The sequence below is a fragment of the Castanea sativa genome, chromosome 5 (genome assembly GCF_040712315.1).
Source record: "Castanea sativa cultivar Marrone di Chiusa Pesio chromosome 5, ASM4071231v1".
In the NCBI taxonomy this organism is placed as follows: domain Eukaryota; kingdom Viridiplantae; phylum Streptophyta; class Magnoliopsida; order Fagales; family Fagaceae; genus Castanea; species Castanea sativa.
In genome coordinates this window covers 13,834,417-13,855,389 of record NC_134017.1, presented here as the reverse complement: position 1 = coordinate 13,855,389, position 20,973 = coordinate 13,834,417, and the positions used below count along the sequence as shown (strand labels likewise).

The 20,973-nt window shown below is 34.8% G+C and overlaps 1 protein-coding gene and 1 long non-coding RNA gene across 2 annotated transcripts in view; one reads left to right on the top strand and one right to left on the bottom strand.

Annotated features, from left to right (window-relative positions):
• The first annotated feature begins 1,929 nt into the window (after positions 1-1,929).
• LOC142637436 (LRR receptor-like serine/threonine-protein kinase IOS1) overlaps positions 1,930-20,973 on the top strand; it is a 32,289-nt gene continuing 13,245 nt past the window's right edge. The window contains exons 1-2 of the mRNA XM_075811712.1: positions 1,930-2,178; positions 2,255-2,792. Coding sequence (XP_075667827.1) covers positions 2,091-2,178; positions 2,255-2,792 — 626 coding nt within the window. The 5' untranslated portion in view covers positions 1,930-2,090. The remainder of the gene's footprint in view (positions 2,179-2,254; positions 2,793-20,973) is intronic.
• LOC142637437 (uncharacterized) lies at positions 17,294-19,548 on the bottom strand. The gene is made up of 3 exons (XR_012844639.1): positions 19,316-19,548; positions 18,657-18,708; positions 17,294-17,602 (listed from the first exon to the last, which is right to left on the bottom strand). It is a non-coding gene; the product is annotated as an uncharacterized LOC142637437 (long non-coding RNA).

Here is a 20,973-nt window from a genome sequence, read left to right as displayed (position 1 = left end):
GTTATGGTGCTAATAACTAAAATCAGCTAAAGTGCTTCCACTATAAGCTGTCCCTACACGAAAATTATATGTTGTACCCGGCATATATGCCGGGTCTCTCACACAGAGGCGGGCCCTACAGTGTGTGGGACCCGCCAGTGTGTGAGTGACCCGGCATATATGCCGGGTACACCATATACCAGCCCGTCCCTACAAGTTGTCCGTACAGTAACTTTCTCTTTTCATCAATCAATAAACTATTCCATGTTTCACGTTCTTCTATAGAGTTTTTCTTCTTAGAGATAAATCATTACAGAGTCTAAGGTTGATATTGTAGACGAAAAAATTAGACTTTTACTAATTAGAATCTTAATATAAGGCCCTAATGAAAAAAAAAAAAACTTAATATAAGGTAATTATTTTAAACATTTGTGACTTCTTACAATTAAAATAAATCAAGTTTATAGGAGCATTTACACGAACTTATTTTGAAATTCCCAAATCTTAATATGATGTTTTTATTTATTTATTTTTTTCTATAATGCACCTATTAGATATTTTTAGTTAAATTGTATCTTTTTTTTTCTTAAAAAAAAAAAAGAATACTATAACTTTTTTTAAGAATAAAAGAAATTTAATATATTATGAGTCAAAGCGAACTCTATTATACTAAGATTTTTTTTTATCCATGTTACATAACTAGCAACACCCTGGCAGATATTGGTGTCTATTTCTTTCACCGGTTATGGTGCTAATAATTGAAATTATATAAAGTGCTTCCACTATAAGTTGTCCCTACGTTTACTTTCTCTTTTCATCAATCAATCAACTATCTCATGTTTCACGTTCTTCTATAATTTTTCTTTTTTTTGAGAGATAAATCATTATGGAATCTAAAGTTGATATTGTAGACGAAAAAATTAGACTTTTACTAATGAAAAAAAAATTGCAATTATTTTGGTATGTATTTTGGTCCTTAACTATAAAGTTGTAATTTCTAACTAGTTTTTACTGGCTTTAATTTCGTACCAAATTTTATTATAATTTCTTTAATCATTTCCCTATATTTATGTGGGTTTATTTGTTAGGGATGAGTGTGAGAGATTGGTGAAGAATTAAGCTTCAAAAGAAGAATCAGTGCAGTTCGCAACTAGCTTGAGAGTAAAGCAACTTACAAAAGGTCACGTGTAAAGCACATGACTAGAATTTGAAGAGTCATGCCAGATTGTCAAATTCACGAGTACTTTGCGAGAAAAACCATCTCACGAGGTACCCGCAAAACTCTTTATTTGGCAAAAAGAAATAGTGTTTTACCAAATTCTTTACCCACACTATATATATCCTCATTGAAAACTCTAGCAAAAATACTTGAGAGTTAGAGATTGTTATACACACAATAATCTACATATTTTCTCTTGGCTTTTCTCTACTCCTATCTCTTCATCTCTACATCCTAGAGAGGTTTTAAGTTCAGACACTTACCTCACCTATTCTGAGTGTTGAGACATTTGGTGCCTTTGGGAAGGATTGGAAGGATCTATTGAGTGATGGATGCAATTGGACTAAATTACGGAATCCGGAAAGCTAGTGAAGATAAGACTCCGAGAAGTCCGTTGGTAGTAGGAGCTTGGAGGGCTCAAGTACATTGGGTAGATTAGGCTTGGAGGTTCTTTTTGATATTCGTGAACTCCAACTTATTTACTGGTAGATCAATTTCGACTTCGAGGGTTGCGGAGAAGTTTTTCGCTGAGTTCTTCGATTTCCTTTTCGATAACACGTCTTAGTGTTATTCTATATTTACATATCTCTTTCTTACTCTTTAAGCTTTACTTTTATTGTTCATTGTGGTTACATATGACTTAGAGTAGTGTTACTGGTTTATTGTGCTCATTTACTTTTTTTCAGCACTTTGATAAGTTAGAGTAAAAGCAATCTAGCCGCAATTTTAAATTTGGGGGTCTAAACAAGTTTTAGTGTTTTCACACTAATTGAGCTGTCATTAACCTAGCCGTGTTACTGTTCTCTCAAATGACTGGAAGACTGGAACTTATGAATAGAGTATAAGATGGCGGAAAACATGGCTTTGTTGGAATAGCTAACAAGGAATTTAGATGGTGATGGGGAGGTTCAAACATTTCATCGCTGAATTGCTTTGTGGATTGGCTCTTATTCTTCTGGTTCATGCTCAGGATCAATCAGGTATGATAATCTAAATCTTGCAATTTTATTGGTTTATGTTATGGCTATGGCTAAGATATTGCTATTTTTCTGTCAGACTTCGTAAGCCTAGATTGTGGATTCCCAGAAAATTCGAGCTATACAGAGTGGAAAACAGGCGTAGGTTACATTTCTGACGCGGGATTCATAGACTCTGGTATAAATAGACAGATATCAACTGAATTTAAAGGTGATCTTCAACTACAATTATGGAGTCTCAGAAGCTTTCCTGAAGGAATCCGAAACTGTTACAGAATAAAGATTATGCAAGGTACCAAGTATTTGATCCGAGCAACTTTCTTTTATGGGAATTATGATGGAGAAAGTAAGTTACCAGAATTTGATGTTCATCTAGGAGCAAATATGTGGGGTACCATCAAAATAACGAATGTATCCATTAGTTTCGTCAAGGAGCTGATACATGTACCATCTCTAAATTATATACAACTGTGTCTTGTAAACACGCAACGTGGGACACCGTTTATATCCGCAATAGAGTTAAGGCCATTGCCCAATTCGACGTATGTGACAACAGATGGATCACTAGAACGCCTTTGGCGCGTGGATGTTGGTTCCGAAAGCAATATACAATACAGGTTAGTCATTTATTGGGACCTTAATAAAAATATGAAAGATTGCTTCCAATAACAGTGAAGTAGCGGGCTCGACTTAAGCTTAACTCGTAAAGTTTTTTGTTATAGAATATAAGATTATATAATGATTTTAACCCTACCTACATCAATAACTTATTAGATTTTTGGCCTGATAACATCTTTTTAAGTATATTATGCTTCTCCCACTGCCACCCCACCCCCAACACACACTTTGCTTCGAGGTTCTGTCCCTACTTCCCATCCTCTTGCGTCAACCGTCCTAGTTCCTTAAATCCAATTCTCTCTTCTTCTTTCTATGAAGCCTCCATACCTTGATTTTCACAGTAAAATTTCACTTTATTTAAAGTAAATCACCTCAAAATTTCACTTTGAGAAAAACTTTGATTCTCTCATAAAATAAAAGTGTTAGGTTCAAAATATTTAGGAATAAATGTTTAGGTTCTAATTTTATGTATGTTGGCAAACTGAGTACTAAAAGATGTCTAGATTAGATTTTTAAGTCTTAGAATAGTATTAGACATTGCTCAAGATGTTTCAAATCAAAATTCAAGAACAGTCAAGCCGTAGAAAGAAGAATTCAGAAATTGCAAGGCTTGACTGATCAAGAGATAAGCTCAACCAATTGAACATCGATTTTTGCAGAATTTAAATTAGGCCTAAAAGCTCGCGATACGTTTAGGGTTTGTATCCAACACTACTAAGTATAAAAGGAAAACCCTAAATTACATTTCAGAAGTTCTAGGAAGTCTTGTGAGTTACTTCTGTGAGATTTGTGAGGTTTTGTAGCCTTTTAAATGCCTTGAGGATAGTTTAGGTTTAATCCTCCTCAGGTTTTTTACCATGAAACTGGACGATTTCATTGGTTTTCTTTGGTCATTATACTGCTTGTCTTCTTTACTTTTCTGCATCAAGTGATATGATTATTTGTGTTTAACCTAAATCTATATAAATGAACTAAGTAAGAACTTGGTATTTAATTACTTTAAAAAATCTGAGTGTACAAGGGTTTAAATAATCCAACAAGTGGTATCAGAGCGAGTTAGCTCTTGATTAGGTAGTTTTAAATAGAGTTGATCCTTAACCCCTGCTATCATGGAATGTGGCCTCTCTCTAGTGATCCCTCCCCACTTCAATGGGAATAACTACGCCTACTAGAAGGCGAGGATAAAAGTCTTCTTGAAATCTCTGGATGAGAGAGTTTGGATGTCCATGGAAACTGGTTGGGAAAGACCTGCCACTCTTGTGGCTTAATGGACTGATGCTACAAAAGAAGCAGCTAGCTTTAATAGTAGGGCTATAAATGTAATGTTCAATATTGTTTCAATAGAAGAATTCAAAAGGATTTCTAATGTAGAGATAGCACATACTACTTGGAATATCTTACAAACTGTACATTATTGTACAAAAGTTGTAAAAATTAATAAATTGCAATAGTTTACTTCTAGGTTTGAGAACATTGAAATGGAAGATGATGAGACATTTGATGAGTTTTATGTCAAACTGAATGACATAGTAAACTCTGCTTTCAATTTGGGTGAAGTTTATGAGGAAACTAAGATAGTTAGGAAAATCTTAAGATCCTTGACTGAAGACTTTAGACCCAAAGTCACAGCCATAACTGAGAGCAAGGATGTGGACACTATTTTTGTAGATGAACTCGTAGGATCCGTTCAATCTTATGAGTTTGACCTACCCAAGACTAACAAGTCCAAATATATGACCTTGAAATTTGTAGATGATGTTAATGGAGATATGAGAGTTATATGATATAACTCTTTAGGTGATAGTCATTTTCAAACCAATGTGATAGATGATGTAGAAAATTTGTTTGATTATTATATACATATCACATTTTCTGTGCTTTGTGCACTTACTAGTTACACACACTACATGCAAATCAATGCTAAATTCTGTACATATGACTGTGTGTTAACTGATTTGACCAATTTTTGATTACTCATGAAATGATGTTTGATAAATTTTCTTTGGTTTGAGTTGAATTTGAAGAAAAGTGTTTTAGAAGTTTTAAATAAAGTGATTTTTACTTCTATTTTGTGAAAAGTTTGAAAATTTAAGAGAAAAATGTTTTTGAAATCTTCTAGAAGTGTTCATGTGCATTTCATATCATAAAAACTGGTTTTTAATTGATTTGCTGCAAAATTTCCAAGATTTTCAAAATTTTAATTTTTTTTTTCACTAGCTCAATCAACTAAAGTTGTCCTCGACCAATCGAAAAAGTCCAGTTTTTAGGCCAAAAATCTCTATTTGGTTCGATTCTTGCTCAATTGCTTCTCAATCAATCAAAAATTTTCTTTGATCACTGCTCAATTCCTCTCAACTGATCAAAATTCAAAAATTTTGAATTCTTAAGGATTGACAGATCAGTTTTTGTCCTATGCTCTCTTTCTCTTCAACTCCTCCCGATTCCTCTTCAAGCTCAAAATTTTTTTGTCTTTTTCAAGACAAAGCTTCAAAGGTTTTCTTCTACACATTTGGTATGACTCTTTTACCCTTTCTTTTTTATCAAATTACGTACATCTCATGCATAAATCATTCAAATTTCTAAAAATTTTGAACTTAAGAAAATTTTGTGTTTTTGATGTTTTTGAGTGTTTTGTTTTAAATTGATCAATGGGTTTTTGTGTATGCATTCTCTAAAGATGATTCTTATACTTTAATTTAAAAAATTTCATGGTTCTTGAAAAGTTTTGAAATTAGGGTTCATGTGTTCTTGAGGAAATTGGGGTTTTTATAAAATTGGGCTATATTGAGTAAAATTAATCCTTGTTATTGATTAATTGTTTGATTATAATATGTTTTACACTTGTTGTGATTATCAATTTCTCAATTTGGGTGTCTTTGAAAAATTAGGGTTTATGTTCTTCATAAACTGTGGATTTTTCATAAAACTTGATTTTCTAGGGCATTTTTTAAGAATTGTGAGAATTTGAACACCTCAATTCATTAGTTCATGCATCATTTGAGTCAATGCATCATGCATTATATAAATTTTGAAGATTGCGCACACACACACACACACACACACACACACACACACACACACACACACACACACATATATATACACATCATGTTTATCTCTCTAATGCAACCTACCCTTAGCTTTGTGTTTCTGTTATGTTTCTTCTTTGGGCGCTAGCGCACGTGGGTCTGCTTTTAGGGAGTACGCCTCGGCTGAGTGGATCAGGGCGAAGAAAAAGGAGTCGTCACCTAGTTTTATGGTCTAGGAACCATGTATATAGCATCCTTACGTGAAACGACTTGATCTTACTACCAAAGTATGGGTTCGGAGTTTAGGTACGATTTTGGGAAGGTGTTAGGCATCCAAAACTACCCGACCTGTGGGTCTGCTTCTGTTCATTGTGTCTTACATCTTAGACTCATTAAAGTTACATTTAACATTACATTCTAACTCACACATACATTAACATGCATCTAACAATCAACATGGCATTTTATCCCAAACCTTATTATACATCTATCATGACAAATATATCAAACCTAGCATACATCTACCACACATATCATCACATTACATCCAAGGCAGGAACATGTATATATCAAAGCAAAAACAAGGGCAGCAAACAAATTATATTATCATTCAAAGCATGGCATATAAAAGTTCATCAAAGGAAGATAAAGATCTTATAACAAACAAATGCATGTTTATGTGAATGCATGGCTTACCTTACTTACCTTACTGCACCTCAGCACCTATGCATCAATGAATGAACATGTGAATGCATGCTCATGGTATTAAAGCAAGAAAAGAAAAGAAAACCCTAATCTAGCATGTTAAAGACAAACAAACAATTAATAAAAGGAACAAAGACTTAAAAACCATAAAAGGAACAAAATAGGGGCACATGATATGAAAGAAACAAAGAAACAGAAGCAGAAAACTTGAACTAAGGTTTTTGGGTACGAGTATGCGTGCGCATACATAGGCTTGCGTACGCAGGCCAATTGTATGCGTATGCATACTATGACTTTGATTACGCATACAGAATCATGCGAACGCAAACATACCTGAAGAACCCTAACCCAGAAACTCAGAAACACATAAGGTAGAGTAGAATTTTAAAATAGAAAATCTAGCAACCTAACATGCTTTTAAACAAAAAAACAACAAAAACCTAAACCAAACAAACATTTCTAAACACAAACAAAGCAAAGCAAGAAGATTAAAATGAGATAAAAAGCAGAATGAAGAAAAGAGGTTTGAACATATAGCTTGATTTTGACTATTCCCCTTAGTCAAATCTATTCACAATCATAAAAAAGTTTTAGTAAACTTAAAAACTCAGAGGATCAAGCCCAGAAAAGGTCCCAATCAAAATAAAATTGACTTGAGGATTTTTTGTGAAAAACTCTCTCTTTGATTCACTATTTTTAGTGAATCTTAGGTTTTCTGTTAGGATTTTTTGTGTGTTTTGAAAAGGTTCCATGTATGCTTTTATATAATGAGAAAATAGGGGTTTAGAACGGCTCCCAGACAATGTGAGATTCATTCCAAACCTCAACATTAATGTAGAAAACTTGTCTTTCATAGTTTTCGGAACCCTAGCTCCGTGCGTAGGTCTGTGCCTGTGTACACATGCATCAAACATGCGTATGTAGGATATTGCCTACATATGTAAGCCTTTCCTTGGCCTTTAATTTTCCAAAAATAGATTTATTTGCTCATAAAAATTTATATTTTCCATTTTAACATATCTCGTGTAATCTAATTGGGCCCTAAACCAACCTTAGGCCTTAGAATTTTAGCATCATTGGGGAACAAGGGCCTGAGTTATAAGAGGTACAAAATGCGGTGTCTATAGATGCCCCTCTTTTGATTGGTGAACTTCGCTAACAAAATCAAAAGAATAAGAGACAAAAAATTTTGTTTCGACGTACAGCTTAGGCCCAACCCACGCACATGGCACACAACACGCATACATGGGATGGGGTGCAACTTTGTAGAGTCACGTGGGAATTATATGTCCGAATTCCCACCTTTGTTGCTTGGGAAATGAGCAAAAACAGTTTCGCTATCCCAAAACCTGTTTTTTAATTGCAAGCAAAAGGCGAGTGACTAACTGTCCTAAAGTCACTAAAAAGAAAACAAACAAGGCCAACGGCCGCAACCATTAACAAAACAAGTTCTATATGATGTGCACATATCCCTCTGGATATGTGCACAAGTTCTATATGATGTGCTTGCATGTTCAATTCCTGGAGGATATGTGCACAAATTTTGTATTTTGACTTGCTTGACTGGTCTGTGGCCTATGCTTGCATATTCAATTCCCATGGGATATGTGCACGAGTGACCTTGGTGTTCCGACTCAAGATGGAGTCTTGGGTGAAAGATCCACTAGGGATGATGAATGACTCATCGGGGAGTATGATCCCCTATGGAGTGTGTTGATGACTCTCGAGGGAGTCTTATGGGAATGTAGTTCACTAAGGAAGATAACTTGCTATGAAGTTTGGTGGCAAGGAAAACTTTGGTAACGTGTAGCCCATTGGGGAAATTTCTTCTTCTCCTTCATGGCTCACTAGGGAACTTGTGTTGATTTCACCCACGAAGGGTTTTATCAACTCCTTAGAGGATATCTTCTTCACAACTCATGAGAGGGTTGCCTTTGTGTCTTGGACCTATATGGGGGCCCTTCCGTGATACTGTACTTTACTAGGAATTTGGTTGATGATCTAAACTCACGGAGGAGTTTACTTGGTGACTTATGATCCATTAAGGGATGTTTTGATGCTTTCAATCTACTAGGGGATCCTTTGAGGGCCTTTATGTCTTTTACCCGACTAAGAGTATTTCTGTCATTTTTATGTATTCTTGAATTTTCCTTTACACTTCCTACCTTTCGAGAAGTCACTAGGGATATTCTTTAATTTTTTTTTACTAAACTACACGAAGTTTAGTGGGGCCTCAACTACATGTAGTTTAGCCACTAGTACATTCCCGCCTCTTCAAATTTCCTTAACAGTTACCAACCGTTTCTTCTCTTCTTCTTCTTATTTCTCTTCATCTTCCTCTTCTTTTTACATTCTCTCTAACTCTCTAACTTCCATTTTTCTCTCTACAAAAACTCCCTACCTCTCTCATTTCTTCTCACAATCTAATTCTCCTTTTTCACACTTCTTATCCCAAAACTCTCTTCTTCTTCCAACTATGTCATCTTCTCAATGGAACCTAAGTCCAAGAAAACCTTCTATGTGCTCTCTAGTCATGCCTTCAATCTCCTTCCGACCACATTTCCTATGATAGACAGGTATAACAGTAATGACTTTCCCTGCCTTAGGGGTACTAGGATGGGTGGATGGAGGAGGTATTCCTTGGTAAGTTCAAAGGCTTTCTGACATTCATCGTTCTATGCATGGGGTTCGTTCTTTCTCAAAATCTTGAAGATAGGCTCACAAGTGGAGGTGAGTTTGGCAATGAACCGACTAATATACTATAGTCAACCCAAGAATCCCATTATTTCTTTCTCACTCTTAGGTGGAGGCATATCCAATGTGACCTTGATTTTCAAGAGGTCAACTTCTATCCTTTTATCACTTACCAAAAGCCTAACAATGTCCCAGGTGTTATTCTAAAGGTACACTTTTGGGGGTTCAACCTCAATCTATACTCTTTAATCCTTTCAAAGAACTTTCTTAAATTAGTGATGTGACCCATCTATCCTAGGATTTCACAATCATGTTGTCAACATATACTTCAACTTCATTATGCATCATGTCATGTAATAAGGCTGTGGCCATCTTTTGATAGGTTGCTCCTGCACTTTGAGCCCAAACAGCATCATCGTGTGACAATAGATTCCCCATTCTATGGTAAAAGTAGTCTTAGTCATATCCTTAGGAGCCATCTTGATTTTGTTGTATCTTGAGAAACCATCTATGAAAGACATCAAGGCATTACCGACCTTATTATCCACTATGACATCTATATGGGGAAGCTCTTTGATACTAGGCATATCTTCATAGGACCATGCAAACACTTCTTGGAATTCTATGAGAATCACTTTGAGATCTTTCCTTATTTTTTTTCATTTAGGGTTGAGCCAATTTTAATTAAGTGTGGATTCTCATCATTGCCCAAATTAATAGTTTCAAAAGTTGGTTCTATAGGTTCAATTTTCTTTTCCAAATGTTTATTAATTTCATTTTCAAATTCATTAGAATCATTTAAGTGTAGAATTTCAATATTATGGGACACATCAAAATAAGCTAAATCAAAATTCATCTTATTGAAAATGTTGAAAAGTACATTGGCACTTACATTACAAAATTTATTTTCCCCATTCTTAGAAAACCCAACCCATGTCCAATTATTGAGGTGCCCGTGGCAGACACGATGAAACTTTCCTTTAAGGCGCATCACTTTCCTTCTTGTCCTCCTTGAATAAAGTATTTAGCTCATCAGACCAATCTTCATCTTTCAAAGGCCCACACACATGTATAGCTTTGGTTATGTCATACGGAAGTTCACTTTCGTTATTAAAAAACCAGTCACCATCATCTTCACTCCAATAGCTAATCACTTCATCATCTTCTCCCCCCTCCTCATCTTGGGTCAACACAAGGTATTGATCATCATCGGAAGGAGGGTCCGTGTCGCATTCAAGCATAAAGCAAGCTGGGGCAACTCTGCCGCCGAGGTCCATTCTGGCCAATTGTGATCCTCCCACGATCTTGCGTTTCTTGATTCAGAGAAATTGTTGACATGGGCCCTCTTAAAAGTCCATGGTCCAAGAGCACTTCTCAATTGTGGCAGGAATTTTGGTAGGAGAAGGCGGACTTTCCCTTTAGTCATCATTCAATTGATATCTTCTTGAGTTAAGTTATCAGACATCATGGCACGTGGAAAACTGGGAAGTTTCAAATGAATTTTAGTAAGTAGATGCCCCCATTAAAAAGGTTCTTTGATGTTCTTGGAAAGTCTTTAAGTCCATTTTAGTGAAGGCCCAATTACAAAATCATCCCCTTTCCTCTTATTAACCTTGCCCCATGTTTTATTTGGCCCTTAGTCCATTCACAATAATGCTCTCATGTTACTCTCATGGGCTTTCATTAGAATGTACTTAGAGATTTTCAACCCTTCATCTCAAATATGGGCCTACAATGTGTTCATCACCTTTGAGATCTTCTTTTTTGAAGTAGCCTACAATGTAATCATCATCTTTTTGAAGTAGCCTTCTAGCTAGAATATATTGTAGCCTTTCCTTCAAAGTCCATAAATCTCTCATCATTTTGGGCCTAGGCGTACAACAAAGAGACCCAAGATTAGAGAATTTCATGTTGACTTATGGGATGTTGGATGCTAAGTCCATAGCATACTTATTATCTTAAGCCCAAGGTTCTCTTTTCCAAGAAGACTTTTGATTTAAGCTTATAATAGCAATTAGACTATGGTCTTATGAACCTTTCAAGTTAAGATACACCTTTGGATTTTGGGATAGACTAATTGAACTTTAATTTTTGTAGAATTTAAATTAGACTCGATAGCTTGTAAAATGTTTAGGTTTTGTGTCCAACATTTCTAGGTATTAAAGGAAAACCCTAAATTACATTTCAGAAGTTCTAGGAAGTCTTGTGAGTTACTCCTATGAGATTTGTGAGGTTTTGTAACCTTCTAACAAAGCAAGCATCTATTGAATAGAAGATCCATATACAAGAACCGGTGGAGATAAGTTGCTTCATACAAAAGATCAACAACTGCTGATGATCTAAAGCTTTGAGTGGGATCTCCGAGTCACAAATGGAGGTGTTTGTGTGCGACAAATTCAGATAGAAGAGTTTGTGGATTCGGAGATGCATGTGGTCACGTGAGTAAGTATTACAATTTGTAGTTTTAGATTTAGGGAAAAATCTATTGTAAAACTTTCATTCTATTTAGTGAAGTTGTTGCCTTGAAGATAGTTTAGGTTAAATCCTCCCCAGATTTATCACCTTGAAACTGGACAGTTTCATTGGTTTTCCTAGGTCATCATATCGCTTGTCTTCTTTACTTTTCCGCATTAAGTGATATGATTATTTGTGTTTAACCTAGATCTATTTAAATGAACTAAGTAATAACTTGATATTTAATTAGGTTAAAAAATTTGAGTGTTCAGGGGTCTAAATAATCTAATAAAAAGACACAACTTGAATCAATAAGGTAAAAATAAAAAAGAAAACTCTCTAAAATTTTACTAAATTAGAAAAACCTTTAAGAAATCTTAAAAGAACACAAAAAATGTAGATAAATCCTAATTCGTGTTAAGAAAAAATTGGGCTAAAAATAAGAAGAAGGAAAACAAATCATCACAAATATTTTCTTAAATAGATCAGAATTTAGAAAATAAAAAATATAATAAACACCAAAAAATTGACCTTATATTGTGCTCTAGACCACTTGGGAAAACATAAGAACACAATTTTGACTATAAACTTAGTTATAGCTAATGGCTACAATTCTCTCTAAAATAATTAACATTTTTTCATATTTTGAAAATCTAACTATTGGATTGCATGTTCTTTATGTCTTCAACATACATGTGAAATTTCGTGTCAATCAAATATTTACTATTCAATCCATAGACTTATTTTTTATGCATAATTTTAGGTTATAAAAACTTGAAATTTAAACATTTGATTGATAACAAAACTATTAATCTTTGATCTTCGAGAAATTTTACAAGCATGGAGGATATAAGAAGAAAATGTAATCTAATAGTGGATTTTTCAAAATTCACATCCAATTTAATGAAATTTAGTGGAGTTGTAGTCATTAGTTACAACCAAGTTTGTAGTCAAAATGCTACTCAAGTTAAAATTCACGTTGTGGAATCTTCCATCCCAAGAGACAAAATATTTCAAATACTTAAATGGCTTTGTCTTCTTTCCGTACTTACAATCAGATGGAAATTTACAATCAAAATATCCTATTTGTAGTAAATCTAACTAAAGTTAACAAACTTAGCTCTGAATTGTGCCAACTTCTCAGATAGAGATCTGTTCCAAACGTTAACCTCCAATCCATGCACTTCAAAATCTCATTGAAGCTTTGAATCACATAGACCTCTAGACTATGACTCCAAGACCACCCTTCAAGGTTTAGATTCAGCACCTTTGATGACTTTGTTAGGTTCTAAGACCTTAGGGACTAATGTATTAGAATTTCAATGTGTAATATGTTGGCAAACCATGATCAAAACTTAGAGTCTAGATTTAGGTTGCTCAAAGTGTTTTTATGTGTAAAGTTAGAATCGAGTGATAGAAAAATTTATTAGACTAAATCTGCAAGGCTTGATTGATCGAAAATTAGACTCGATTGATCAAACCTCGTGTAGATTGTTTTTTTCTACAGAATTTCCAACTCAACCGGAGTCCATATGACGTGTAGGGTTTTATATTTTGCTTCAAGTATAAAAGGAAAAACCCTAATCACGATTTAGAAGTTGTTGATATGTTGTGTGTATGAATCTTCTGTGAGATCTAAAGGTGTTTGCTTTCATACATACTTAGGATTATCAAGATCGAGATTGATGTCAAGCACTTGGTGATCTCTTTGGTTGTTGTTTCAAGAGCTTAAAGAAAAACACAAGTAGGAGAACTTGTGGTTGCTGTGGATCAAAGAAAGAAGTAGTCCGTGAACTCGGAGCTATCACGTGGTCATGGTAGTAAGTTTTCTACATGAGGTAGCAATAGAATGTTTGTGGTCTAAGTTTTATTGTACAAACTTCAATTCTTTCATAGTGAATTTGTTTTACCTGGAGGATAGCTAGGTTAAATCCTTCCTAGGTTTTTTACCGGTTTGGTTTTCCTGGGTTATCATATTGTGTGTTTTTTTACTCTTCTGCATTGCTTTACATGATATGATTTGAATGTGTTGACCTAGATTTGAATAATTTAACTAAGAAATCACTTGGCTAAATGACTAGGTTAAACAACTCTTGTTTAAAAGGGTCTAAAAGCGTACAAGTGGTATCAGAGCGGGTTAGCTCTAGTTTTTAGATCTTTTGATCTAAGAGTTGATCCTTGACTCCTGCTGTCATGAAACACGGTCACTCATTTGTGATCCCACCACACTTTGATTGGAACAACAATGCTTACTGGAAAGTAAGGATGAAAGCATTTTTGAAATCCATTGATGAGAGAGTTTGGAACTCCATTGAATACGGATGAGAGAAACCGACTACTCCTGTAAGTGAGTGACAAACTTGTTAGAAAGAAGCAGCCACTTTTAATAGCAAAGCCATGAATACTATTTTTAATATTGTTTCTATAGAGGAATTCAAGAGAATCTCAAATATTGAGGTTGCTCACACTGCATGGAATATTCTCCAAACTGTGTATGAAGGCACAAAGGCAGTAAAGATCAATAAGTTGCAGTAGTTAACAACTAAATTTGAAAGCATTAGGATGTCTGATGATGAAAGTTTTGATGAATTCTATGCTAAGCTTAATGATATTGTTATTTCTGCTTATAATTTGGGTGAAATTTATGATCAACCTAAGATTGTTAGGAAAATTTTTAGATCCTTGACGGAGGATTTTAGACCCAAAGTGACTGTCATTATTGAGAGCAAGGATGTGGACTCCATCCCTATTGATGAGTTTGTAGGACCTCTCCAGTCCTATTAGCTTGACCTACCCAAAACAAACAAATCCAAATTAATGGCTCTTAAGTCAGTTGATGATGTTGATGGGAATGGATTTGATGATGAACTCTCTTCTACAAAGATTGCATATCTTGTCAAGAACTTTAGAAACTTTCTTAGGAACAATAACAGAAGGGGAAGAGGTAAAAGCAATGTTGAACCTAGGAATTTTAAGAGGAATGAACCCTCTAAAGTGAATAATACTAATAAAACTAAAGAGAAAGTAGGTCAAACCTCTAATAATTCTTTGGAACAACAATGTTTTAGTTGTCAAGGGTACGGTCATGTGAAATCAGAATGTCCTACATTTTTCAGATCAAAGGGTAAAGCTATGGCTGTAACCTTTAGTGATGATGAATTTTCTGATCATGAGTCTGGTAGTGATGAGAATGGAAACTTCAATACTTTCACAGCTACTACGGTAGTTGATGAAACTGTTGTTGCTGAAGAGAACCCTTCTGATGGGGAACTCTCTGATTGTGATGATTTGCAAGAAGCTTACAATAAGCAATGCAAAGTTGCTGCAAAGAATGCAATGAATGTTAATTTAGGTTTAAAGAAAATTGCTTCACTTGTACTTGATAAGAAAAAAATGTTTTTAAAATTGCTTGATGCTAGTACTTTAATTGATAAAGTGAAAACTGAGAAGAAGATGTTGCTTGATAAGATTAAGAAATTGGAACTAGAATTATCTATTGCTAGAGAACAAACAAATAGATCTGCTAGTTCTAAACTTGATCACATGTTGAGTGTTCAGAAGTCCCCTTTAGACAAAACTGGTCTAGGTTTTGTAGAAAGCAACTCGATGTTTGAAAATCGTTCCACAAATTTTGTTTCTTAATCTGAGCCCCCTGTGAGTGAGATTGTCAAACCAGTAAAAGTTACACCTCCTAGGAAGATTAGGGTTGATCTTAAAGAGTCTAAGCTTAAGAATCCTTCTCTTCCTAAGGATAAGGAACATGATAGACCTTAATGGGTTTGTCATTTTTGGTGTGTATGATATTTGGCCTAAATATCTATTTGTCAATGAAATAAAATTGGTGTGTACATTATGAGACAATACAAGAAACTTCCATAATTGCAAGCTTGTTTTCTAGGAGATGTGGAAGTTATATGATGTAACTCTTTAGGTGATAGTCACTTTCAAACTTATGTGATGAATTCTATAGAAAATGTGATTGATTACTATCTACTTATCAGCTCGCATGTATCTCATGCTTTTGCTAGTTGCACACACTACACAAGTTATTCCTTGCTAAACTTAGTACATGATATTGTGTGTGATGTTGTTATGGTCATCCAAGATTATATGTGCCCGGATTCTAATTCAAAATATGTTTAATGGTTGTGTTTTAAGAACAAATTGGTTGAAAAACTTGTTTTTGGGAGATTTGGGTTGAATTCAAGCGTTTTTGAAAAACTATTCATCTTATACTCATGCATTTCATCCATAAAACAATGTGCTTTGAGGAGTTTCTGCATTAAAATGCTCTATTTTTCAAAAATCAGAGTTTTCCAGTTTTTTCGATTGATTAAACTTGTTGCTCGACAGATTGAAAATGCGATAAAACTTTTGTTACAATCTGTCTGGCTCAATTGATGCTGGATCGATCGAATCTAATTTTCGACCAATCAAATTTCGGTCTAAAGGTGTTTTAAAAACTGTTTTCTCATGTGTTCTTCATTCTTTTTAAAACTTTTCAAACACTCTTTTGATTGTTCCTCTTCGACCGATCCAATCCAAGCCAAATTTGTCATTTTCTTCCTAAAATTTCTCAAGGGTTTTTATCTTCTTGTGCTTGTAAGTCTCTTTTACCCTTTTTTTTTTCTTCATTTTATTCACATTTTTCATGCATTTTAGTTGAAATTTTCAGACTCATAATTTTTGGGGTTTTTGTTTTTTGAGTTGTTTTCTTTTACATTTGATCATTGGGTTTTTGTCTCTAGATGGTATTAACATGATTCCCATGCATCAATTTGTTTCATTTTGTGATTTGGAAAAAATTTGAAATTCTAGGGCTTGAAAGTTTAAGAAATTGGGGATTTTGTTCAGTTGGACTAAAATTGATGAGATTGACTTGTGTTATTGATTGATTATGTCATTATATGATGTTATCTAACTAGTGTAATGATAAATTGATCAATTTGTTGGGATTTTTGAAATTGAGTTTTTTGAAATTTGGGGTTTTTGTTCTAAAACTCTATGTCCAAGTCAATCGTTGGTTTATAATATAGAATTGAACAAATTCAATGCATTAGAACATGCATCATATCTGTATTCATGTCATGAATCATATAGATTGTTATTTTCTGTACTTGGTTTATCTAACCCTTTCTAATGCAGTCGGCCTTGGGTTTTCTTTGTTTTTTTTTTTTTTTGGTTTCTGTTTTTATCTTTCCTTTCCAATCCTTAGCACCATGGTTAGGAAGACTAGAGCCAACAGGAAAAACACCACCACCCCTTCTACCTCGGCTTTCGATAGTGAGAGATTTAGGGTTGAGAAAAACCAAGAGACCTATGAGAAGCTTAATATATTTAGGTCTTTTGGGCTGAGTGGAAGGTGATTTCATATGAGCTTGATGGGGAGATTAAGAGTAACTTTGAGCGTAGGGGTTGGTTGACTCTTATGGATACAGAGTACCCTCCTCTGGCTGCCTTGATAAGAGATTTCTATTCCAACCTCTCTATCCACTTTGATGATTCCAACACTCACTGTCACGCCCCAAACCCCAAAGGGTTCAAAGTGTGAGAAAGACATCTCAAGTACCTGTAAATTTTTACTTTTCGACAATTCAATCCACATAAATCCTATCAAGTATCAACATCAAGAATTATCTTAATAATTTCATTGAATATACTCTCAAAGTAAGTCAGAGCTCTAAGCATTAATTACAAAGACCATCGGCCACAAAAGAATAGAGGTCTGAATAATAATTACATTTCAACAGCTTGTCCCATCAGTGGGAAACATAGTCACAACCACTATAATATACAAAAGAATGAGTCAAGCCTATTCTAAAATGTACATCATCAAATAAACTCCATTACAAAAGTTCAGCCTCCATCAGTAGTTAGTCTAACTACTATTAGCCACCAAAAGCTGTCTCAAAATATTGTTGCCTACTCTGAAAAGTTTATAAAAAATAATGGGATGAGACTAGGCCCAGTAAGTAGCATAATTAATGGGGGTAGGGGAAATGCAAGTTCCAACTTCAATAATAATAATATGACAAGAATGGTTAAATAATGAAATACCAAATTTCTCTAAGTAACTACCTTGAAACAATATACTACAATCTGTGAGTACTAACAATATAAATTTCAAAGCCATAATATCTAATATAAGACAAATTATCACAATAATATACCACACTACCACATAGACCGTTCAGGGGATCCACCCATTCACAATTGGCATAATATTGTCCTCTTTGGTATGCAGACTCTTGGCCCCATGGATAGCAGCCTCACCCATACCCTCAAGGTTTTTCTCTCCCCCCATGGGCAGTAGAGAGAGTGCGTCAAATAGGACCTCTTTTGCATGTGGTCTTTTGGCCCCATGGACAGCAGCCTCACCCACACACAATTAAGGAACCTCTTCCCCCCATGGATAGTAGGGAAGAACGCGTCATCCAAAATGAAAGGGCACTGACCTAGATTTGATTCCGTTGTCACAAAGACTACGAAAATCAAATCGGGTGATCACTGGAAAATCACACATGGCATGGTGTTAAAACTACTTAATGCTCACAAGTTACATTACTTTGAACACATAGTTTATATCCAAGTAGTTTCAGAAAAACCTTAAATAATCTACTTCCACAAAGTTTGTAAGGTTTTCAACTTCATTCTTGCCACAAAGATTTTCTATCAATTTCTCAAATACTAAGACAAGATAAGCATCTTTAAATTTTCTATTATACCATAGAATCCATAATTTCCTTATCAAAGATTAAATAAAAGATGCTCATTTTTCCATGTCAACAATTCATACATTTCCCCAAATGCAATACCAAATATGATGCATTTTTATAGATAATAATATGTAATAGGGTCACAACACGACAATTTAAAGAAAACGTATATTCATATATAATTTTCCAAAATGCGTTTGACCCAAAAACATCGTTTGTGAAATATGAAAATTTTCCAAAAATATCCCATTAAGAAGCTACTTACCTCGCAACCACAAAAGCCTAACTCTCCAAGCTCCAAGGAGATTAGCTAGAACCTAAACAATTATCAAGTAAACCTATCACAATAAGTACAAAACTTGAAATTGTATCTAACCAAAATTTAGGATTTGCCAAATAAACACTTAATTAGGCAAGCCTACTATTTAACCTCATCAAAAATAATATATGCCATTCACAAGGTTTCTCAACAAATTTATTCACAAGGTATCAACTCCAATTTATAAAGTTAACCCATTTCATAATATCTCCAACATTATGTCTAATTTTCATAAGATTTACACTACATCATTAAGAGACCCATTTAGGCAAAAATCAACATATCCTCCAAGACAAGAAATTTAGAATTTCACTAACTCCAAATAAACCCAATGACAATGGTAAAATTAAATTTACCAACCATCATACATTATATCTTAAAACCCCTAAATTTTTCCACCATACATAAACCTTGAATAGCCATTTTAGCACAAAAAATATATATACCCACTCATCAAAAATTCCACCAATACAAAACCCATACATAAAAACCCATAAATATCACTTCCAATGCACATAAATCACATGGGTATCATTATCAAAACTTAGATAAAAATATCCTCAAGCAAAAGTGTAAAACCCACCAAAAGATTAGAAATTTTTTACCTCAAATAAAATGATGAAGATGCTTATGGGTTCCTAAGACTTTTTCCGGTGATCTTGCCGGAAAAATGATGGTGAGATGGTGTGTTTTGGAGAGGAGGCCGGCGGGTGAGGTGAGGAATGAGTGTGTTTAAGTGAAGAGAAAAGAAAGAAAAATGAAAGAGAGAAAGAAAGGTGAGAGCCGGCCAAAAAGGGAGAAGAAATAAGAGAAAATGAGTGGTGGAGAGTGATGGGTAGTGGGGTTAGGTGGGGGGCACGTGGGAGGGCCAAAAATTTGACCTCTCCCTTTTTTTTTTTTTTTTTAAAAAAAAAAAAAAAAATTTGACAGGGACATGACACTCACTATGTGATGAGTTGGATAAGGGGTGAAGAGCATGTCATTACTCCTTTAGTTGTGGCCTCTGCTCTTAGGGTACCTTTGGTACGATAGCCTGTGTATCCTTATTCTGAGACCCCTCATCTCGATGACATTATGTCATACCTTACCGGTACTTCCATTAGTTGGGGTATTGATCCTTGTATCACCTCCCACGAGCTTGCTAAGCTCAATTACTTGTTTTTCCAGATTTCTTGTCATTCGATTTGACCTATCTCTCATTTACACACCATTCCTATTAAGAGATGTGCTTTTTTGTATGCTCTCGTGACTGATGCTCCTATGTGTTTTCCGTCTCTTTTCATTCGTTCTTTAGTCGAGGTTCATAGGAGTAATTCTAAGTCACATGGTTTGGACTTTAAAGTTCGACAACTAGTATCTATCGAGGTTTAAAAGTTATTGAAGCCCGTGGCTTGACAACTATCTTGATAGATGGCAATCTATCGAGGTTTATGAAACTCAGTTTTTCTGGACTGCTTTTCATCCAATCTGTGAGTATGTGTTTGGGTTTTCTTTTCTTACAACCCTAAACATATAAAAGGATTATTTTAAGGGTCTTATCAGGTTACGCAGTCAAGAGTACAATTGCATAAGAGCATAATTACTCAAGTGTAACTGGAAACCTAGTTTGCCCTAGTTCTTGAAGAAGTTGCTGTGTTTGTACACCATAAGGTTTTGTGATCAAGCAACTTTGTGATCTTCATCTGTTAATGAACAGAAGAACTTTGCACCTAACATTCTTCTTAAGTTGGTGATCAAGTCACGTACTGGGATTCGCACATTTTTGGTTAGTCACGTACTGGGAGCCATGCAATACAAGGAGAGATTGTCACTACAAGACAAGTCCAATTGGGTATTGAGGTAAGGGTTCAATTATAGGTTGGTATAAGGCACTGGATTCTTATACTTGTAACCACTTATTTTGATAATAGTGGATTCTCAGAGTGGTGACCCTAAAATCACCCGGTGGAGTTTTCGCCGTGTAAGTTTTTCCTATTTGTAAACAAATCACTGTGTCATTTAATTTCTGCTGTATATTTAGTTATTTGGTGATTTTTTTGTGCTACCATGCTCATTGCATGTAATTGAACCTAATTAATTTACTTGGCTAAATAATTGGTTAATTCATCACAAGGGGTTAATACATTTTTGGCCTATTAAGTGGTATCAAAGTAGGCACACTCTGATTAGGGTTTAATCTTTGCTGTGAGATCCATTGATCACTGTTTGTCATGGATAAAGGACAGTCACTTATTGTACCTCCTTTATTTAATGGAACTAACTA